Below are 24,812 nucleotides of genomic sequence, written 5' to 3' on the forward strand. Positions count from 1 at the left end.
CGAACATTACAAGCTTTTATTAAGACCTTTTGATCTTTTGTGCTGTGTGTGTACTACATTAGTGGAGAATTGATTCGAAAAATAGGCATAAGACGTTCGCGAAGCTCATCCTCCTAGAGATTAATCATAATTCAATCAAGATCGCATAAATTGATCCGAGTTAATAGAGTAGCAAGTTGAGATTGGTTACTCACACACACACTTAAAAGGTTTCTACATAAACCTAAGCTTGCTCTTGAATTAATCTAAAAACTTGTTAAATGTTTAGACCTTTCCTTGAATCAATTTCTTTAAGCAATCCATGAGGCAATCATTGTGAGAAATCAACCTATTCTATTTGTTTAATTTTTCTTTTCTCTTTTTCTTTTTGCTCAAGGACCAACAAATCATAAGTTTGGCGGTATTTTGATGTGTTTAATTTCTATACAAGTTTTGTCATACTTTCACTCTTATTTTTATGCTAGTTTGTGTTTAATTTTATTATTTATTAGAGTTTTGATTCATTTTGTTTATTTTTGTTTAGGAATAAATAAATTAAAGGAGTCATGGGAATTAAGGAAAAAACTTTCCTTTTCAAATTCAAATTTCCTTCATCAAGAGTCCTTTTCAAATTCAAATTCCTCTCTCGAATTTCCTGAAACACCATTCAGTATTTGGAGCATAACCTTTTATAGAGAACTCCAAAAAGGGCGATCTAGGTATCTACGAAAATCTAAGAAAAAATCCCACAGCTTTCGTGTTAACGATTTACAAAGATGGGAAGATCTCAATAGAGAAAATCGTACATCAAGGCGGCGGCAGAAAAGAAGGGGAATTGGAGAATCTTGTTTTGGGGAGATAAGAAGGGAGGACGATAAAAGGAGGGGATTCGAATCTAGGGAAAAAAAAGGGGGGATTTTCTACACCATTAGAGGAGGAATTTGAAACTTGGAATAAGAAGAAGAAGACAGAGGTCGAATTGGAGTTGTTGATGATTGAGATTTTCGATCTACATACAGTTTCCTTCTTACTTCTTTCATCTTCTCTTTGTACAATTTGCATTATGAATTCTAAAATTATTATGGTTTGTTTTGATTCTATTATGAGCTAATTGTTATTGCTAAGGCTATGATGTAACCTCTTAATGACAATTCCAAATCTTATTTCTATGTGATCATAATCTTATCATTTGTTCGAGTATACATCATTGAGTTTAATGCTTTCAATTATCTGACCAATAGTTAAGTGATTTTTTGTGTATGTTAATTCGAGAAATGATGCATGTAGTTTAGCTTCGTATGATGTATGTCAAGAATTGAACAAAAGACAAGAATGTGTCAACGTGATTTGTGCGTTTTATGTGAAATATTATTAATTTTAATGTACTCAAATGCTTTTAAATTTGAATAGACATATCGCAGGTCATCGTATGTTGGGTAAGTCTAATTCTACTCGAGAGAGGGTCTTAGATAAGTTTGAATATTTTGCCGTCAAATAGGATGATAATTAGGATTTGGGATTGGATTGGTTAGGTGAGTCGGATGCCTTAGTGTTTTCTTCTTGGGTGAAATCTTCTTCTTTTTAAGTATTTATTTGATTTTATTTTTTTTATTTTTTTTATTTTTATTTTTCAGATTCAAAATCCACCACTTTTCTTGATTTTCAAATAATTTAGAATTATAACAATTTCAATAGTTAATAGGTAAATAGTCATTGTGGGTTCGACATCTTTCTTTATCACTATATTACTTGTTACAATTTTGTGCACTTGCGAATTTTCACATCTTTCATTAAGGTGATTCATTGACACTTGAAGCGCAGCTTGCCAATATACTAGGGAGTTGAGCACATCAACTACCATATCCATAAAGGATTATAACAATGCTGTCGACATTGTTCAACAACTCCAAACTCAATCTTCTACATCTAATGCTACTATGGGTCTCAATCCTCCCTAGCCTAGATTATTGAATTTGGTGCCTCGTTTTATATACTAATTTATTTCAATCCTTGAAACTCAATACTTTACACTCTTAAGGTTACTATTGGTAAGACCATTTGGCTGAGGGAATATTCTTTCCTTTCCTTCTATTCCTCTTTCCTTTATACGTGCCAAAGTCTCATAACAGTTTTGTGACCTTCTTTCCCCCTCATTGTATTGTTCACCATATCCAAACAAAGACAAGGAATGTTGGACGGCTTGAGCATGACAACAGCCAATAGGTACTATTTAGATGGTGGTGGTGGTTGTAGATCCAATTCTTGTCATGCAACTTCCTCGATTTCTACTCAGGCTGTTTTTTAGGATGGGTCATATGCTCATTTAGGTCATCCATCCCTACAAAAACCACGAAGTTTTTCCTATGTTCAAGCCTATTTTTCATTTTGAGCACCCCATGTATCAATTAGAAAAGCATATGACATCTTTTTTGTTTAGAGTCGAGTCTCATAGTAAATCATTGTTTCCCTTATAAATTATTCAGGGTCCATGTAGATTCAAAATTTTGACTAGTCATCAATACTTTATGTCCTTCATGGATTAGTTTTTGCACAACTCCACGTATGATGCACCCAATGACCATAATCTTTTCACATATCTGGTCCAATGCCCAATTAAAGGAAGATGGCTGCATTAGGTAGCTAACAACTAGCATAAAACTGGTCAAATCTCTATTATATGAATCCTTACCAGGTGCCCCCTACAAAGTTGCACTTAGATTGTTATAACACCAAGGTGTAGCAAAAATTGAGAAAGGGTCAACTAAGACGTTGCCTTGAAGTGACACACCATGTCAGCACAGTATGGTGCCAAATATGTTACTATTCCCTTATCACTCTTAATAAGGCCTCTTGGCATTTTTAATGCATTTTCTCCGCATTTTTGCATCATTTTCATTTCCAATAGATTAGTCTCATTTTGATCAAATAAAATCTTCAAAAATGAATAATTTTTTCATTTAAGTCTTGAGAAATTATAAAATCAAAAAAAAAAGTACTTCTTTGAGTACCAAAAGTCCAAAAAGAGCTCTTTTTTGCCTTTACCTCCCTTTTTCCCCCCTATCTCTTGGTGGTTTCTCAACCTCTTTAGGGTCTTCACATACTCAAACTCCCTTAAAACTTTGCTCTCTTCACTCACCCTCCCATTTCACTGAAAATCAAAAATTAACGCGGTCTTGTTCTTCACTACATACATATGCTACACTTTCGCCTTCTCAAATGCAATCTTCACAACTCCACACATCCACATTCAGTATTAACATCACAAAACTGACACAAAATCAATAATCTCCATCTTCATGGCACGTGCTCACCTACAAAACATATACAAATCCATCCAATTCCAAGTTTGAAATTCACACTAAGCACAAAAATAAAATAAATTCATAAACAAATCAAACTCAAGTCGCAAAAACTCACTTCCATCAAATTCGACCAAATTTTTCAAATTGAGGCTTAACTAAGCTCTAATTCTCGAATTGAAGCCCAATTGAACTCCAAGTTTTAGAATTAGGGCTCAATTGACCATCAATTGCAAAATTAAGTTTAAATTGGACCCTAATTTTGAAAATTAAGGCTCAATTGAATTTTAATATTTTAACATGGTGCTTTTTCCCCATGAAAGAAGTGAAGGTGGAGTGGGAAGTAGTTGCATGAGAGAGTTTCTAGACTTCATTAATGCAAATGCCCTCATTGATCTTCAATGTTCCACTCACAAGGGGAATGTTACTTGATCCAATAATAGAGAGCCACCCCTTTTATCTAGGATTGACAAATTACTTAGACTAAGACATTCACTATTCCAAAGCCACTAAGGGATTCCTTCCCAAGCCCACACCAGCCCTATTTTTATTGACATAGGAAGTGTCAAATGGGGCCAATCTCTTTCCGCTTTTAGAACAAGTGGTTAAAGCACAACGGTTTCAAAGACCTCATAAAGAACTAGTGGTCCTTGTTTTAGGTCGAGGGGAAAGCTAGCTTTGTGCTAGCTTCAAAATTGAAGGAATTGAAAGAAAAGCTCAAGGTGCGGAATAAGAGCACCTTTGGAAATATTCAAGCAAAAAAAACCACCATTCTTGTTGACATCAAGGATCCCAATGAGCAGAAGAGGGGTAAATGGCTCAGTACCAAACGAATGACAAAGGTATTTCTAAAGGAGTTGTCAAAGATTATCAGCCTTGAAGAGATCAACTAGAGACAGAAATCTAGAACGTTATGGCTCAAGGAGGGAGATCGGAACACTTAATATTTCCACCAAACAGCGAATTCTTACTGCAAGCTAAACACCATTTCAAGCATTGTAATCAGTGAGAATCCTAGGCTAAGGAAGAGGAAAACAAAATAGGCATTTGTGAGTTTTACAAAGCCCTATATTTCGAAACTGAAATCTGGAGACCTATCATAGATGGAATTAATTTCAAATCGCTTAGCCCCTCTACTACAGAGTGGTTTGAGAAACCCTTCAAAGAAGCTGAAATCCTCCAAGCTATTAGAGACTGCAATGGTACAAAGCACCCGACCCTGATGGTTTCTCCTTATCCTTTTTTCAATTTAATTGGAACACTCTCAAATAGGACTTCATCGGCACTTTTAAGGACCTCTTCAGATCAGGTAGATACGTGTGCAACATTAACGCCATGTTTCTTACCCTGACTCCAAAGAAATCTAGGTCGTTTAATATCAAGGACTTTTGTCTAATCAACCTGGTTGGGAGTCTATACAAGATTCTTGCTAAAGTCTTTGCCAAAAGGATCAAAAGAGGCATCCAAGAAGTTATCAGGCAATACCAACATGCCATTGTAGCAGGAAAACAGATCATGGATGCAGCCCTCATTGCTAATGAGGTGGTGGATTCCTATTAAAGAGGAAGGAGGAGTGGCATGAAGAGTAATCTTGATATGGAGAAAGTTTTCGATCATGTCAACTAGAACATTATTCTTTAACTTCTTAAAACGATGGGTTTTGGGGAGCAATGGTGTAGTTGGATTGCCCACTCCATAAGTACTCCAAGCATCTCAATGCTCATAAATGGGTGCCACTCTGACTTCTTTGGCTCCTGCAGAGATCTAAGATGGGGGAATCCTTTGTCTCCCTTCCTTTTCATTGTGGTGATGGAGGTGTTGAGCCTCATGTTGGAAAAAGCCACTAACAGATGACTCCTTAAAGGCCTCGGAATCAATAATAACAGAAGATCTTTAAAGGTCTCTCGCCTTATATTCGAAGATGACACCATCATTTTCTGTGAGGATGACCCTTTTATTTTCTTAACATGCGTTGCATCTTAGTAGCTTTTGAGGTCGTCTCAGGTTTGAAAGTCAATCTCAAAAAAAGTGAAATCATTCCGATCGATGATAGTTCAGGAGGATCTCTCCACGCAAGTCTTCTAGGGAGCAAGTTGTGGAGTTATCAGTCTCGGCACAGATTTGTAGTAACTTTAGCAGTCTCGACACAGATTTCTGGTAACTTCATTAGTTCTGTAAGCTGCTTGTTGGTAAAAGCAACTCAGTTTTCTCCCATTGTTGAGCACCTTCAGCCATATGTGATTTACTCACCTTTTTACCTTTATCTCTATTAGCTCCTAATCTTCCATGTATCTCCCAACAAGTGTCAATAGTATGCCGCATTTATGGAATCGGTCACACCAAAGATTGTCCTTGTAGTCCCCTCTCTTCCTCTTATTTGGAGGTCTACGATCTCTATTGACTGCCATAGCCACGAATTCTCCACTCTGGTCCTTAGTCATGGCCTTTCTTCTGCTCTCTTCACTTTGTACCATCGAGAAAGCTTCACTAACAGTAGGAAAAGGAGTTCTACTAATCACCATGAAGAACACATTATCAAATTCTGATCATAAACTAGCCAAGAATTTATACGTCCTACCCTTCTCCATAAGGCGAGTAACTCTAATTGGCACATGAGTATTCATAAGTTCTAAATTTTGATAATAATCCAATTCCATCCATAATCCCTATAGAGTACTAAAATAGGAGTTAATATCGGAATCAACTTGTTTAGTGTCTCGGATCTGATCCTCCAACTCATACATAGAACCATCATTACCTCCACTTGAAAATTCCTCTTTCACAGCTGCCCATAGATTGCTTGCCTTCTCCATGAATAGCTAGTTACTCCCAATGTTTGGCTGCACAGTGTTGATCAGCCAAGCCAACACCTGTGATTTCATCTTCTTCTGGCCGCTTCTTAGAGCCATCTAAATATCCCAACTTGCTCTTTCCTCTGATGGTCATCTTGACTGATTGTGCCCAATTGACATAATTGGTGGAATTTAGCTTCTCAACCACCATCGGGAGGTTGGATTGATCATGTTGGATGTTGAATTGCATAGCTGACACGAGATGTTTACTGTCAACAGACATGGTGATTTGTGAAGTTTCTGGTTGCAGGTGGGTAGGTATGTGTGGCAGCTAGGGTTTTGCTTGAGAAGGGAGTGGCGGTTGAACTTAGTTCTCAGCCTAAGAGGGTGGTAGCTGATCCTCGTGGCTGGACTTCTTTCTTGGCCTAAGTCTGTGCGCTCAAGAAGCTGATGGTGGGTAGGGTTTTCCTAGGGATGGGATGCGCGACTAGGGTTTTTTCAAGGCTATGAGGCTAGGCTGTTAAGAATCTTAGGCTCTGATACCAAGTAGAAAATTTTAACAAATGATTTTTCGTATTATGTTGTGTATAATGTCATTACATACTATTGCTTTTATACATACAGTTAGGTGGCTACAAAAAGAAAGAAATCAACTCACACTCTATACAATTAATTCTAGGAAATTATAGCTAATAAGGCAAGTCTAATTTAGGACACACTAATTGTGATTCTTAACCCACTCTATATTTAGAGTTGTCAAAAATGGTAGCTTTCCATATGCAACAAATCCTCAATATTTCTCTAGTGTTGAGTCTCCTTGGGTGGATATATTTTGAGTCCATTGACAATTTATGGTTACCCCTTGTGTGTTGATCCGTTGTTCCTACCCTTATCCCTCTACAAAAAACTTTCACTCCTTTTATAAATCCATCAATTATTAAAAATAAGAAACAATTAAGGGTTTGCTTGCTAACCTTGGGTTGAAGCATGTGAAGGATGAAGAAATGGATGTTGTTAGATCACCACTTTATCTAAAAGTTTAAGCTATTAGGTTGTGGTGAGCCAACAATGTATATCAAGTCTTAACACCCCTCCGCACGTGCAACCCAACAGCATATGGAGAAATTAACAAACGATAAACAACACCCATTACATGAGCAACAAGACTATAATTTAAGACGTCCTGGTAACCTGGCTCTAATACCATGTTAGATTACCACTTTTTCTAAAAGCTTAAGTTGTTACATTGCGAGCCAACAATGCATAACATGCCTTAAATGCCTTGACCACTTGAGATATATGTGACTCCAGAAAAGGAGTTGATTAGGTGTCATTGAGTCTACGCCATCAAATATCTTCTTGGCATCTCAATCGAACAGCTCAAGCCTCAGCTGGTTGCCAAGGGATACACCCAAACTTATGATATTGATTATTTTGATACCTTCTCTCATGTTGCCCAACTAAATTATGTTCATGTATTAATCTCACTGGCAGTTAAATTTTCTTAGCCTTTTATTAATTGGATGTGAAGGATGCCCTCAAGTATGAAGATTTAAAAAAAGAGGTAACCATGGAGCAACCTCCTAGGTTTGTTGCTCAAAGGAGGACCAAAATGCATATAGGTTGCATAAGATCATTTATTGTCTTTAGCAGTCTCCTTTATCTTGGTTTTAGTATGGAGGTCTCTGCATTTGGTTTATCCCATGCAACTCTAATCATTCAGTCTTTGTTTGCAAAAGAAGACCCATGTGGTACTTATATTAATTTTTTCTAATGATCAAACACCATCATTGGCAGCGATAAGCGAGATTGCCAATGTTAAGAAATGGCTTCAAGCAAAATTTCAAACCAAGGACATGATACCCCATGTTACTTTCTAGGCATTGAGATTGTAAGTGTATGAAAGCGTTGAATGTATCTATAGCTTCAACTTGCTAAATGAGATTGGTATGTAGGGAGCTAAACCATTTGATAATCAAATCCCAAGGTGAAGTTGTAAGGGATGTTAGTGCATATTTTGAAGGCAAACGTCAATATAGGTAGTTCGTTGGCAAGTTTTTCTAACTTTGCAACACAACCCATTTGTGTAATTGTAATTATAATCAATCGTTAATCAAGAACCAATGATGCAGGCTCAGAAAGAGAGAGAGAGAGAGAGAGAAGGATAAGCCCCATAGCAAACACAAAAATATTCAATTTCATTTCATAATCCAATTCTAAATCACATCAAGACTAGACAAACATACTTTCTAAAATTGTCAGGCCACACAATTTAACCACAAATATGATGTATAGAATTGAAGAAAGAACCTGCAAATGATCAAATTCATGCTGGAACACCCTTGCAAGAAGGCCTGACAATTTGATTGTAAACCTTGCACCAGAAATGTCCTGTGCATCAATTTTCACAGATTCTGGTCTCTGCAATGATGAAAATAAAAATACAAATTGATGTAAAGCAGCTCAGAACTCCAAGATCATGCAATCAAAGTAATTAAATACAGCGCACAAATGAATTTGGCCATAACAGAAATCAGTTACAATATAAACTTTGGCATGTTAAGGTTATTTATTAATATTAAGTTATTAACTATGTGGAGAATTGTGTAAAATTGTGTAAAATGCCTCTTTGGGGTAATTGATATGTGAACGTATCTAGTAATATTAGAATTTAAAATGCCAAAACATTCAATACCAAAATTGTAACTTTAATGAAATTGCCATGCCGAAGGCCAAAAGCATCAACATAGTTCAACATCAAAAGAAAAAAATACAATAAAAGATTTCAAAGTCTAAAATCTAAAAATCCTCCTCAATCATGTTCATCACTCGTCATCAACTAAGTCTACCAAGATATCATTATCTTCCTCTTCATCATCAGAATTTTTTTCTCCAACATTTTTTTCCTCTTCTGTCTCCTCTGCACTATCTGTTAACAGAGATAATTTAGAATGTAAATAATTTAGTTGAAATATTTTAGTTTATGTTTATATTGTATATAGCAGAAAATTAGGCTGTAAATAATGCTGAAAATCTGGCAGCATGTTCCCGAAAATCTGGCAGCATGAGCATGAAATTCTGGCAGCATTTAGGTGCTGAAAATGTGCCAGAAAATCTGGCAGCAACTACGTAAATCTCTTCTATATAATAACAGTTACCCGATTGGAGACCAGCCAATGAAATCACTTCCTGCGTGTATTCGTGCTTGTGTAACAACATACCAGTCGGAGTAAGCTGCATCTCAAGGCCTCTTTTCACATGAAAAATCTTGGTCGCAGTACTTTCTTGGCCTTGAGGTGCAGCTTTCTCCAACTGGTATGTTGTTACACCAGAACAAATACACACTGGAAGTGATTCTTTGGCTGGTCTCCAATCTGGTAACTCTGTTCTTACTCCCTTAAGAGGTAAATATTAAGCTTCATTAGGAGGAAGACGAGCTTCTATCAGATCCATCCTTGTATCGGCAGCTCATTGGGAGTTTGAACTACTTAATGATTACTCATCCTGATATTTCTTTTGTCGCGCAGCAAGTCAGTCAATTTATGCAGGCTTCCCGACATCTTCATTTGGCCTCTGTCCACCGCATTATCCAATATCTGAAGAGCACCTCTACACGTGGGTTGTTATTTCCTAAGGAATCTTCCTTACAGTTGGTGGGGTATAGTAATGCTGATTGGACCGGATGTGCGGATACTCGCCGCTCTGTTACTGGCTAGTGCATGTTCTTAGGCAATGCACTCATTTCTTGGAAGAGTAAGAAGCAAGACAGTTTCTAAGTCCTCCACTGAGTCTGAGTATCGTGCTATGTCTTCTGCATGCTCTGAGATCACATGGCTTCATGGGTTATGGGGTGAACTTGGTTTACTCAACTTCATTCCACTCCTCTTCATGCTGATAATACCAGTGATATTTAGATTGCCGCTAATCCTGTTTTCTATGAGCATACGAAACATATCAAAGTCAATTGCCATTCCATACGTGAATCATTTGACAAACGAGTGATTACTCTTCCTCACATTTCCACCAAACGTCAAACTGCAAACATATTCACTAAAGCTCTTTCTCAGCACCAGCATAAGTCCTTGGTTGACAAATTGATGCTTCTTGATCTACCGGCATCAATTTGAGGGGGGATGTTAACAGAGATAATTTAGGATGTAAATAATTTAGTTGAAATATTTTAGTTTATATTTATATTGTATAAAGCAGAAAATTAGGCTGTAAATAATGCTGAAAATCTGGTAGCATTTAGGCACTGAACAATGTGCCTGAAAATCTGGCAGCATTTAGGTGTGGAAAATGTGCCTGAAAATCTGGCAGCAAATATGTAAATCTCTTCTATATAATGAAAGCAAACCCTATGGAAAGGGCATTCAGACCAAAATTGACACTATCCACTTGGATATCATCCTCATCTACAAGTTCCAACATTGTGGTCTGGCCCCTAGCACATCTAGATGAAGCTCTTCCTCTAGAAGATGATGCATATTTGCACTTATTCTTGATCTAGTGTGACGCGGGGGATTATTTACTCCAACAGCTCTAGCAACAGAAGCCCAAGTCAAAAGATCATCTTCAAACACAAGGTCATCATCCTCACCGGAATCACCATCCATCCTACCAATCAACCACTCATTACTATCAACAATGTCCTTTAGAAGGATGGGATCAATGGGGTCATACTTGTTGTATCGATGCCTCAAAGTTCGATTGTATTTCACCAATACCAAATCATTCAAGCATTGCTGGGATAGCCTATTTCTCCTTTTTCTATGAAGCTGCAAAAAGTTTAAAGTAATATAGTAAAATCTGATTCTAAAAAGCAGTAGACTGATAGTTCATGTTCTTTAATCCATGATATACTAATATGCTCCAATTTCTTTCGCAGCCGGTAGCACTTCACGTTAGGCTAAGGATTTTCGCAGCAAACTTTTGCAAGTTTGGAGCCAATAAACCAAATGACATCCACCATTGTGCTGTTATAAAATAAATTTTAAATGAATACCTACTAGCTAAATAGAAAAAATAATTTAGATATAAAAAGGTAGTAAAAATGTCACTTTACCCGGTGCTTTTATCTTCCTTTGTCTCGCTGCCAAATCAATTCCAAAGAGGCCACTAGCGCTACTATACTTTTCCAACTCATGTAAAAATTTATCTTGCATTTCAAGGGTTGGCACTAACCTTGCAATACATTTGTACAAACCCACCATGATTTCTTCATCTTGCGAAATGTGGGGGTTTGAATAGAAAAATTTCGGGTTCAAGTAGTGTGCAGCTGCATTCAAAGGTTGATGGAGTTGGCATCCCCACCTCGTATCAATAATTTCAAATTCTTCCTTGAATATATCCTCTCTCTCACTGAAAGCCTTCTCTATGGCTTCCTTAGCCCTATCCATTGCTTCATAAATGTATCTCACTGCAGGTTTCTTTTCCCCATCAACCAAACGGAGTACACAGACAAGTGGGATTATCAACTTAAGAGCATAGGCAATGGTACTCCAAAAGGTAGGCAACAAAACAATACTAGCTTTTTCCCAGCTACCTCCTTTGCCCATTTAGTAGTATTCCAATCTTTAGAAGTAAACATCTTCCTGAAGTTGTTCTTTTGAAGGTGGATTGAACGAAGAGTGATGAAGGCAGTTGCAAATCTTATAACTATAGGCCTTGGTAACTTCTTTCCTCCAGTTAACTATCTCATCAAGTTCACCATGTCAAAGTATTGTGTGAATGGCCAAATCGTTTGGCCTTGGGTTTTGTATATTATATATAGACTTTACAATAATGCTATACATGGAAAGTAAGTAAGTTCTAGCATGATTCTAGCCCTACACATGAAAACTATAATATGTCAAGCCCTATATATATGTAAACTAAATATATGCTAACTATACAAAATAATGAATGGAGAAACAAGGAAACAATTGTGGGCTGAAATAAGGAAAGAAATCTTTTTCTGTTTGCTGTTCCGTTGATGGCCCCCCTCAAATTGACATGGGTTGATCAACAAGCATCAATTTGCTACATAGGAAGCAATGTCGGTGACGAATGAGAGCCTTTGTAAAGATATCAGCAATTTGTAATTCAATGGAAATGTGTGGAAAAGTGATAACACGAGCTTCAAATGCTTCACGGATAGAGTGACAATCGACTTCAATATGCTCCATGCGCTCATGATAGACAAGATTGGCCATGAGTCGGAAAGCACTCGTATTATCGGCATGTAAAGGTGTAGAATCGGTCTCAAAAAAATCTAGCTCAGCAAGCAAACCTCGAAGCAAAATAATTTCAGAACAAGCAAGAGACATCGCCTGGTATTCAGATTCCTTCAATGAATTAGAAACTCTGTATTGTTTCTTACTCTTCCAAGAGATCAATGCATCACCTAAGAACACACACCAGCCAATGATGGAGCGACGTGTATCCGCACAACCAGCCCAATCAGCATCACTATTAGCAGCAAGGCGAGTAGAATTGCCTACAGGGAAGAATAAACCACGGGCAGAAGTGCCCTAAACATAGCATATGATCCTACAGACAGCAGCCAAATGAAGATGACAAGGAGTCTGAAGAAACTAATTGACTTGTTGTACAGCAAAAGAAATGTTCGGTCTAATAAAGGCGAAATAGACAAGACTACCCACCAACTTCCGGTATAAACTAGGATCAGCAAGTAAGTCACCTTCCTCTTTGCGAAGCTTGACATTTAATTCCATGTAAGTATCAACAAAAGTACCCTGCTGAAGGCCAGTTGTAGCCACCAAGTCACTAGCATACTTATGTTGGTTGAGTGGAAATACCAAAGGGACTACAATTCCCCTCAAGACCCAAGATCTTTCATATGATAGGACCCTAAGAGATGAGTCTTGAGCTGAGCAAGTAAAGCAGAATTGGAACCAGTAATCATAATATCATCAACATAAACCAAAAGAATAACAATACCCATGTGTGATTTCCAAAGAAATAATGAAGTGTCATACTTGCTCTACTTGAATGAAAATTGTAATAAAGTGGTGCATAATTTAACAAACCAGGCCCTCAAAGCTTGTTTGAGACCATAAAGAGAGCGATGAAACTTACACACATGTGAACTCGGAGAGGGAAACAAGCCCCGGGGTGGCTTCATATAAATACTCTTTAAGACCCCCGTGCAGAAAAGCATTATTGCCATCCATATGATGTAGTGGCCAATCACTAGATGCAACAATAGACAGAATCGTACGAATAGTAGTCATTTTAGCGACAAGAGCAAAGGTCTCTTCATAATTGACACCATATTCCTGATTATTCCCAAGGGCAACAAGGCGAGTTTTGTAACGATCCAGACTTCCATCAGATCGGACCTTGACTTAGTAAACCCATTTACAACCCAAAGGAACAATGGTGGGAGGACAAGGCTTAATGTCCCAGTGTGATTGGCCTCTAGAGCGGTAATTTCTTCTTGCATAGCGTGTCGCCAACAATCATGCTTGGCAGCGCGTGAGTAGGTTGTGGGAATATCTAAATTGGACAATGCTGCAGTAAGAGTTGAAACAGAATTGCCAGAACTTGAAGAGGGAAACCCATACCTATACGGGGGTACAGACACTCAAGAAGAGTGACGTACCAAAGGTTTTAGAGGTGCTGCAACTAACTGAATCTGGAGCGTGGTAGGATCAGATATCGGATGAGCCACCGAAAGAGACTATGGGCAGGAGTGTCGCGTATACAAAATACCTGGTTTAAAACGAGAACTAACTTGATGAGGATCCAAGAACTACTCCTCAAAGGAGGGAAGAATCACAATAGAAGAGGAAGGTACAAAGGACACAGGAAAAAAATGTTGATTTTGATCGAAACTAACATTCCTAAAAATGCGTGTACGATGTGATGTAGGATCATAGCAAACAAATCCCTTTCGACACACATTATATCCCAAGAATGCACATTGAACAGACTGAGCAAATAATTTATGTCGCTCATGAGGAGGTAAATGAACAAAACATGCACAACCAAAGGTATGAACGTTATCGTAACTAGGTTGCTTAGTAAATAAGCGGAAATAGGGAGACTCCATGAGTAAGACTTGAGAAAGTAATCGATTAATCAAGTAAGTAGCAGTTTTCAGAGCCTCAACCCAGAACAAGGATGAAACAAAGGGATCCAGCAAGAGAGTACGTACCACATCTAGGAGATGATGATTTTTGTGTTCGGCTACTACATTTTGTTGGGGAGTAGCCCTACATGAACGTTGATGAATAATACCTTTAGAAGCCAAAAATGCCTGAAACTCACTAGACAAATATTCACCACCGAAATTTGTGCGTAATGTCTTAATAGAAGCAGAAAATTGATTCTCAACATACGCTAAGAACTCAGTGAAAGTACGAAAAACCTCAGATTTAGAGCAAAGAAAGTAGACCCAAGTAAATCTACTATGATCATCAATGAAAGTCACATAGTATTAAAATTTTTCATGTGAACTAATCGGGGAAGGTCCCCAAACATCACTATGGATAAGATCAAAGCACTGAGAAGCTCTACTAGCATGCAAAGAGAAGGGAAGATTTTTGCTTTTACCAAGTTTGCAAGAAGCTCATTCAAGAGATAAAGAAGAACGTTCATTATTACTGAGTAAACTAGAGTTCAATACATGAGATAAGATCTGAGTATTGGGACGGCCTAAACGACGATGTCACACCATACTAAGATCTGAAACATTATTACAAGCAAAAGACTTAATAGAAGAAATTGGAGAAAGTGCTAGAACAGGAAAAAGTAGTGGAAACAAGCACCACACTTTAGGTCCCTTTGCGATCGGCTCCCCAGCTACCTGGTCTTGCACAAAACAAACATCACCAGAAAAATTAACCCAATTGTGATCAACTTATTGACCAACAGAATTAAGATTCGTGGAAAGCTGAGGAGCAATAAACACATCAGTGAACTTAGACGAGGCATCTCCGACAACAGCTATTGGTAAAGAACTGCCATTGGCAGTTTGAATAGCATATTAACCAACGTAGGGCCAAATATGACACAGAGTAGTGGGATTATTTTTCATGTGATTAGAGGCACCCGAGTCCACATACCAGAGTTTAGTAGAATTGTTACCTTGGAGCCCCATTGCTAATAATGCCGAAACTAGCATATGTTGCACCATTTCGCGTGTGCAGTAATTCGCTATAGGAGGCACAAGAATAGAGGAGTCACCTGAAGAAGAGCCAGGGGCCACAAAAGTCACTGTGGGGGGTACAAGCACAGCCCATGAAGGACATCCCATGAAGGACAAGCCACTGAATCCTTGGCATCTAGCACAGCCATGAAGGACAAGCCATTGAATCCTTAGATTTATCAGGATTGGGTGCACAATCTATGCCATCAATATGACCCCAAAGATCTTTTCCCTTTAGGAAAAATTCAAATTGAAAAGCCCACGTAGAATAATTTTTGCCTGTAAACTTGGCGCGCACAGGTGCGGAGTCTATGCTAAATAAAGGCGAAAATCAAGAAGCCCAAAAAAAAAATACCGTGCCAAAAGAAAAATACTACCAGAAAATCGAGTATCCCAAAAATAAATCAATGTAGGTACATAGAAAACCAAGATCAACCTGCCTGCACAAAAAAATAAATCTTGAACCAAGAAACCTGCTGTGCTGAGAATCAAAAGGGCAGAGAAGCACCAGAACCAGCAACAAAAAGAACCAAGATCAACCTTCCTGCGTTAAAAATTAAATCTTGAACTAAGAAACCCGCTGTGCTGAGAATCACAAGGACAGAGAAGCACCAAAAACAGCAACAAAAAGCTTTCCGATTGACCTCCCTGCACTGAAAAAAAAAATTGCAAAACAAAAAACTTGATGTGCCAAGAATCACAAGGACAGAGAAGCACCGGAACAGCAACAGAAAGTTGTTCCGACAGCCACTCAACCACAAGAATACCGAAAAAACAGAGAACCAAAAAATTCCAGAAGAGAATAGACCCACAACAGCCACAAAAACAAGAGACACCTCTGAAATCGAGAAGACAAAAAACAAACTTCAAAGTTAAAAAAATTAGCAGTCGGCAAGCTCTGATACCATGTCAAAGTATTGTGTGAATGGCTGAATCGTTTAGCCTTGAGTCCTGTATATTATATATAGACTTTACAAGAATGCTATACATGGAAAGTAAAAAGTTCTAGCATGTTTCTAGTCTTATACATGTAAACTATAATCTGTCAAGCCCTATACATGTAAACTAAATATATACTAACTGTACAAAATAATGAATGGAGAAATAAGGAAATAATTGTGGGCTGAAATAAGAAAAGAAATCTTTTACTATTTGTTGTTCCCTTGACACACCACACCAACACGGTTATAAATATAACCATTCAAATATATTGCCCCTTTCAAAGTTACATGAATTGAAGGCATCTTTCCAATATTCTCCAATAATAAATCAAGGCCATGGGCAGCACACAATGTCCAATATAAATGTGGCCTCTTTGCTTCCAACAATCTCCCTGTTCAAAAATCAAGGAGTGAAGCCCTTAAAATATTAAAATAAACAATATATACACTATAGAATGTAGTTCTAGAATTAAGACAAATAAGTTCTTACCTGCTGCAACATAGTTTGAAGCATTATTAGTTACTACTTGAATCACATTTGATTCTCCAATTTCCTCCACCATCTCATCAACTAATTTGTACATTCTATCTGCATTTTTAACAATATTAGAAGCATCAATAGACTTGAAGAACATTGATTCCCTTGGAGAGTTCACTAAGAAGTTTATTATGTCTTTATTAGCAATCGAATCTCTCCAACCATCAGACATAATCGAGCATCCACATTTTGCCCATTCCTCCTTATGGACCTTCAGCAACTCTTTCATTTGACTAACTTCCTGTTTTAGGAAAGGAACTCTCACTTCATGATAGCTAAGCGGCTTTTTTCCAAGACCATATTGCCCAATCGATTCAAGTGCCACTGCAAAGTTGTCCAAACGTACAACATTAAATGGTATTCCAGCATAATACATCCACCTAGCAAAATATGCCATTACCTTTTTGTCTTAATTCTTTCTTGCATGCCTCATTATTTGATGTTTGCTTCATCTTCCCTTCTTTCCTAGCTTGAACCACTTTCTTTGGATCAGGAGTAAAAAAAAAAAAGTATATAGGCCCCTTCTGTTTTGGTTTCTACAAGGCAGATTGGTATGAACTTTGACTTCGACTTCCACTTCCATCACTAAGCACTCTCTTGCCACAAGTGTAAATTTCCTTAACTTCATCCTCTTCATCTTCACCATAATGATTTATGTCATCAAAGTCAGGCAATAACTCATTTTCCTCCTTCTCTATATCTTTTTTTCAACATATACTCCCTAATCTCCTCACGTACATGAGCAGGCACTTAGAACATTCTTTTACATTTCGAAATCTTCTGACAATACGTTGTTTTGCCCGAAATATTCCTCCCCTTGTGACTTTGCCACAAAAATTGCAAGTCAAATTATTTATATTTTTCTATCATCCACATGAGCATATTTCCATGCAGGATCTTTCTTTGCAAAAGTAGAGTTTCCACTTCCACAATCCATTTAAGATTTAAGACCTGGTATCCTAATTCCTAACTGCAAAAGCAATGTATCATATATTTAAGAACAATGTATAGTTTGTATACTGCATTTCCAAACAAATTACAAAACAGTAGCTAAATTCAATAAAAAAAAAAGTGTTATATATTAGTTATAAACTTGCATTAAACTACATAATTAATTACATATAACTTTATAAGAAGAAGCACAGCAGAAGAATTGATGAAGAACTGAAAAAGAAGAAGAAGCACAAGAAGAACCAAAGAAGAAGAAGAAGAAACATTGAAGAAGAAGAAGAAGAAGAAGAAGACGACTTACTAGTTTGAACTTCGAAGCAGATGAACTAACGACTCACGAAGGCTCGAAAGCGAACTCACAAAGCTTCTGCTAGTTTGAAGGCGTGAACACAAGCTCGCGAAAGGCTCCTACTGGTTTGAAGACTCAAAACGAGCTCGCGAAGGGCTCCTGTTGGTTTGCAGGCTCGAAGACGAGCTCACGAAGGGCTCCTGCTGATTCAAAGGCTCGAAGACGAGCTTGCGAAGGGCTCCTACTAGTTTGAAGGCTCAAAGACAAACTCATGAAACTCCTGCTGGTTCGAAGGCTCGAAGACGAACTCGCAAAGGGCTCCTGCTAGTGTCATGTTGCTTCGAAGGGTCGAAGAAGAAGGGTTCCAGCTAGTTTCATGTTGGCTCAAAGAGTTGTAGATGAATCTTGTTAGTTCGAGTCAAACGAAGGCTAGGGATTGTTTTGGAAATTTCTTTATTAATAAGTGTTAAGCTTCAAAACATTCAAGGCACAACTCATGGCGCCCGGCGCATTAGTGCACCCCCCTGTGCCTCTTAAAGGTCGCCTCGCCTCAGTAGTGACGAGGCATTGGCCTTGTCGCCCCTCTATGCCTAGGCACGCTTTTGACTACTATGATATTCACTCAAGATTATAGGTAAGAAGATGGCGTCCAAGTAAGAAAAATGGCTTAAGAAATGAAGTAGATACAATTAGGGCAAAAGATATTCATCCCCCCTGAGGTTTGGCAGAAAGATAAAGACCTCCCCAGAGGTTTCAAAAATGTCACTGACCTCTCCTATGGTTTCAAAAATGTCATAGACTTCTCCTAAGGTTTTCTAAAAAGACAAAGATTTCCCCTAAAAAAACTTGTCTTTTTTTGCAAAATACAATGGGAGGATTGTATCTTTTTGACAAACCTCAGGGGATGTCCCTAGAATTTTTAAAACCTCGGGGGAAGTCTCTAAAATTTTTAAAACCTCAAGGGAGGTTTCTAGAATTTTTTAAACCTCAAGAGAGGTCGTTATCTTTTTGCCAAACCTCAAGGGAAGTAAGTGTCTTTTGTCCATACATTTAACTAAGATTATACAATACATCAAAGTGAGTGAAAGAGGTAGCCTAATTTTCATCTCATTACAAAGCAGCAATAAATCAATTTTTTTTTTTAATTATTCATTAGATCAAAATAAAATCATGAAGATATTGCCATCATTTATTGCCATCAAAGAGGATGTCACCATCCATGACTATAAAGTTCGTGTCACCGCCTATTTCTTTTTCGAAAGACACAATGCCTTTTATTGTGTATAAGTTCATGAGCCATATTGTTCTAGATTAAAGGATCCGACATGAGCTATCTGATTGTTCAAGAACACATGGTTTTTTCTTTAAAATTTTGTGTCTGGTAAGTAGTTGTATTCATTGAAAACAACAAATGAATGCATTGTAAACTGTACAAAGTGACATGTCAAAAAGGAAAAAGTAATCAACCAAAAGAATTTCAAAATCCATCCATGAATCTTAATTGTGGATAGGTATCTGAAATCCAAGAAAAGCAAAAAAAACATAACGTGCTTTAGTTCTGGGGGGCCTTCTGGCTATTGAATCACCAATGCCCTTGAACACCCTCTTGCTTCTCTCTCCCTCTTCATATGCACCACATTAAACGCATCAGCATCTAATCCATGCAAATCTCACGCTGCCTTTACTACGTCTCCTACCCAGCAGAGCACATGCCTCAACCAAGTTAGGCATCACCCAATTAAACACCAAACAACTGCCACAGCAGACACACAGCTCTATCAACACCCTAAAGTGGAACCAAAAAAACAGGCTATTGCTTTTAACATTACCCTTGTATAAGGAATATCAGTTGACTACATTAAGCAGCACCAGATTGGACTCTTGTTTTCTACATATTAGCTTGTAGAAGGATTTAAACTGGGCAACAACAAAACCTCTATATTAGCTGCACCTAAATTGTTCTGTCTGCTCTCCTAGATTCAGGTCTCATGAGTGTCAATTGGGCCAGAAGGCGTCCAAGCTATTCACTCCCCAACCCTACAATACCCAAGGGAAGATAGACCCCCACACTATCCCACTGCCTGAACCACTAATCCATCCAGCAACCATACCTTCCTTGTCTAGTGCAATTCTGAAAAAATTTGGGTAAGCCTCTTTCAGAGTCACATTTTCGCACCAAATATCATTCCCAAACCTGAACCTAGTGCCATCCCCGGCAAAAAAAAAAACAACAAATTTAGAGAATTATCCTCTCAATTTGGATGCCTTCTTCCACAAACCTACCCCACAAGAGAATATAACTTACTTGGAACAGCCCCTTGCATGCACCCAAATTTTTCTTCCATGACTTTATTTTAGAAAAGCACTTAATCTCAGGCAAAGCTCAAGAGCCATTTCCCCAAGGGAAACTTATTAAAGTGCACAAGCTGACACACATCAAAACTCATGGAAGAAATTGGTTAGATAAATTTTCCTATCATCCAATAATAACCTGATTGTGCTTAATAAAATCAATACTAATAACCTGCTGCAGGCTAGGAGACCTTTGAAGGCCTTACCTCCAGATGTCTCTGTGTTATGCTACTTGAAGTCTGAAATGGCACCTCATTTATTTTTCAGTGACTATGCCTGGAGATTTCGAATCATTTATTTGGTGTAATGGGATAATTTTGGGTCCGACCAGCATCAGTGGAGGAATTGTTGTCGATTCCTTTTGTGGGGTTTGGTGGAAGGAAGGAGAGGAAGAAAAATCACGGCTGTAGCAGCTGTTACGGACCACGACCATTACGTAAAGGCCGCTACAGCCGTTACGTAACTGCTACAGGACTGTTACACCAAAAAATTATTTTATTTTTTACTTTTTATTCTCACTTTTTCTCTCTCTTTCATATACCATTCTCAATATACCTAGTGGCAAGAGGGGGAAGAGATTATAATGAGGATGACAATGATACAAAATTTACTATTTCTTTAAATACTCACAATAGATGCATTAATGAACAATTAGAAAATACTAACTTGTTAGGAAAATATTTTATTTTGATAATATTAGTAATGTGATATTTATGTTCTATATTTTTCGACTTCAACCTTCTTTCTTTTCTAACTATTTTACATTTGTATTATTTGTATGTCTTATGTGTCTAATAGATTAATGGAATGTATAGTGTATTTTGTTTTATTAATTAATTTTGCACACATAAGAATTTATCAAAGATAAGAACAATGAGAAGTATAAATACGCACACACACATAATTTTTCCATCAATGGTGGTTTAAAACAAATGTAAACTTGTTGCCCTTACCAAATAACTTAGTTACACGAACTGAAGGATCCAAAATACACTAAACCTCTTTCTAAGAAGGGCTAAAAGCTTAAAACATGCAAGTATGCTAATATGCACAAAGTTGTGCATGCTTCAAAAAAATTCACGGCCGTTACACCCGCCTCCCGTTATGTAACATCTGCTACTCCCGCTTCCCGTTACACCCATTACCGTTACATTACGCTACCCACTACCGTGATTTAAAACTATGCTACAGAAGCAGAAAATTTATGAGACACAACATTCATTCAACTACAAGAAGAAACAAATGGAAAGAGATGCATGCCATCCAAAATGATTTGCAAACAAAAAAACTCATTCAGATATTTCAATGTTTGAATTAAAATAAAAAGAGCTTTTGAGGTTGAACCCCTTGTTGTTTTGCAGGTAATTCATATACTTACTATGCACACTTGATGCGCTAATAGAATACACCCAAGGATCTACCAAACCATGATTGCTAGTAATTGAATAAAGATGTAACCAAGATCGTAGCACAGTGGTGCAGGCATGGCATGGGTAGGGGGGAGTGCTTTGCAGTAATTGGGGGTATGATGTCTGTTGTATAGAGATAGAGAGGCACAACTACCTATATTAGACAATAGATACACAATGAAAATGATAAAAAAAAAAAGACAAAATTAGAGCTCCTCAAGTGTTTCGAGCACATTCAGTAATTCAGAAATTCAATCTGCATTATTTCAATACTTATAGCACTAATTCACTATTTTTTGGCTGATGAAAATTGTTTTCCACTTTTTACAAATACTTTTGGATTGATATTAAACTCAAAAAAGATGGACAGCATGATATAACAATCGAAATTCACTGATACCTCTACATCAGCATAGATCTTTGGAAATGATAAGCAACCTTCATTAAAGAGTACTTTTTTCTTTGAATATTTGTTGATTCTTGGATTTATAAGAACAATTTCGTCTCCATCTCCTCGTTCACCAACGGGATTAAACACCATCACTTGAACATTGATTCCTACTTGGGGTGCTGAAAGCCCACAGCCATCAGTTCTGCAAAAAAGGAATCCAACAAGTTTTATTCACACTCCTGTGAATAGCAATAGTTTTATTTTATTTTTTTGGGGAAAACACTCTAAAGTTGGGCAAGAAGACGCAGAACTCCTTGAGGTTTCAAAAATTCCAAAGACCTCCCCTAAATTATCACAAAAAGACACAAGCCTCCCATGAGGTTTCAAAAATCCCATGGAGCTGCCCTGAGATTTGGAAAAATAAAAATAAAAAAACAGGGCCTCCCCTGATATATGCGAAAAGACAAGCCTAGGGAGGGGGTATAAGTGTCTCAAAAATCAAAATTCATGGGAGTGATCCATGAAATTTTTGAAACCTAAAAAGAGATTTGCATATTCTTGCCAAACCCCAAGAAGATCTATGGGACTTTTGAAACTTTTTGGGAGGGCTGCATCACAAACCTCAAAGGAGGTCAGTGTCTTTTGCCTTCATTTTTTAAGTGGACAAATAAACAACACCCACCAAGTGGGACATAAAACTAGGATTGTTGTTGTTGCTTGTTGTATAAGTAAATAACAATAACCAAATAAGTATTCAACAATAAGACCAAAATGTGATGAGAAAATTAGTTTTGTGGACATTTCTGTCCAAACTACTAATCAGAAAAAGAAATGTTAAAAATATAACATCTACAAACAAAAGCAAACAAAATTCTATTAACAGCATGTGCATCCGCGAACTAAAAAAAATTGCAAGCACAAAAGTAAGATGCCTGATCAACAAAAGAATGTTGACCAATCAAGCTGAATAATAACTGTCAGCACTCGGCATTCCAAACAATAGATAACATACCACAAGGAACGAAATGCATACAATGGAAAGTGCTACGACAAAAAGGGGATGGCTAGGCTGGAATTTCTCAAATGTTGATGAATTAAAATACAAGTCAATTTGATGTATGTCAAGCCCACCAACCCAATTAACTTGAGCAATATTAAAGTAATAGGGGAAACCTTTTTATTATTAAAAAATATTAAAAATCTTAAATGCAATTTAAATTTGTTGATCGAACTATTACACAGTTGCGCCTGACCAGAGGACAGACCCATGCATATTTACATTAGGAGCCAGACAGGCTTGGGTTTAACTCTGCCAGCACTAAGGAAAGCCAAAAAAATTTGGCAAAGGTAACGAAGAAAGACCTGATAGCCAATGGATAAAGGCACAATTGAGTATTAAATTTCCATAGATTATGAGGCTAAATGACAAAGTTGATATATATTTTCATGGTCCATCATAATTTATAGATTTGTAATGTGCACAGAAAATTCAATTACTTTAAGCAGAGAAATTTGATTGATGATCCCTTCAAATGTTGCACGGTAACCAAATTCCTTCCTCAATAATACATATTTAAAGACAAGTTCAAGCATGGAAACAAAACTAAAGTAAAAATTTAAACTTAAATATATGAAAGCAAGTATCCAAACACCAACATTATATGAAGCAATTCTAACCACCAAAGTCTTGAAATTTTTTACAAAAAAAGAATTTCTTTCTCTGAAGATATCAAAGCATCAAAGTGGTTGGATGCATGGGAGCCTGTCTCATCATGATGTAAAAGTTTTTTTCCTTATTGGCTTATGGCTTCAGGCTACTCTTATTTAAACAGTTCAGTCCTACTTTTACGAGGATTCAAAGTCCTAAATTTAAATTGCCAAGAAACCAATCCACCTAAAAGCTTAAGCTTGTTAAATGAGGCCCAAGGAATGGCTTTAATATCCCTGTAACATGCCCCTGAACTTAAATCTCGTCAGTCTTAAAGCACGAACCCACCATATCTTACGCTATGATTTTAATTTTAATTAGAAGAATGGATGCTGAGGCTCAAACTTTAGACCTTTTAGTTATAGAAACTTTGATACAGTATCTTCACCAAAAAGCTATAAACTATTCCTGGCACATCACTTAACAAGCTTAAGCTTTCTAGTGAAATTGGTTCCTTGACATGATAACAGAGCCTCCATGAACAAAAGGTCTAGAGTTCAAACCTTACTGCCCCTATTATTTTAGTTAAAATTGAACTTAGAGCACAAGGTATGAATGGGCATGTATTTTATTCATTTTTCAAGCACAATGGGCTTTGAAGTGCAGGAGCATGTTAGAGAGACATAAAAACAATTCATGGGCCTCACCTACCAAGATTAAGCTTTTAGGTGACTTGGCTCGCTGACAAAGGATGACGAGTGGCATAAAATATTTTGGGCTTGGAGTGAATTGGTGCAGCACGTGGTGGCCATTAGATGAGTGAATAAGATTGGACATGGATATGGAGATAAATTACATGGGAGAGCCAAAGTATCAAGTTTGTTGCATACTATAAAATGGAGTCACATGGCGAAGATAAGGAGTGAAGAACACATGGATTTGAAGTGCATGGAGGGGATAAGTGGTGGTTATCCAAAGGAGAGGCAGAACACATTGGAGAAGAAGTTGGACCAAGACGACAATCAAGGGAAAATGAGGGGGAGATGAGGATGAATAAGGAGGTAAAGAT

The 24,812-nt window shown here is 37.4% G+C and overlaps 1 protein-coding gene across 3 annotated transcripts in view; it reads right to left on the minus strand.

Annotated features, from left to right (window-relative positions):
• LOC131168475 (peptide deformylase 1B, chloroplastic/mitochondrial) overlaps positions 1–24,812 on the minus strand; it is an 89,307-nt gene that overhangs the window by 38,074 nt on the left and 26,421 nt on the right. For all 3 annotated transcript variants that reach the window (XR_009140302.1, XR_009140303.1, XM_058127931.1), the window contains exons 3-4: positions 22,105–22,297; positions 8,381–8,491 (exon numbers count right to left, since the gene is read on the minus strand). Coding sequence is in view for 1 of the 3 variants with exons in the window: in XM_058127931.1 (XP_057983914.1) it covers positions 8,381–8,491; positions 22,105–22,297 (304 nt within the window). In the remaining 2 variants the exon portion in view is untranslated. The remainder of the gene's footprint in view (positions 1–8,380; positions 8,492–22,104; positions 22,298–24,812) is intronic.

The sequence above is a fragment of the Malania oleifera genome, chromosome 11 (assembly GCF_029873635.1).
Source record: "Malania oleifera isolate guangnan ecotype guangnan chromosome 11, ASM2987363v1, whole genome shotgun sequence".
Lineage (NCBI taxonomy): Eukaryota > Viridiplantae > Streptophyta > Magnoliopsida > Santalales > Ximeniaceae > Malania > Malania oleifera.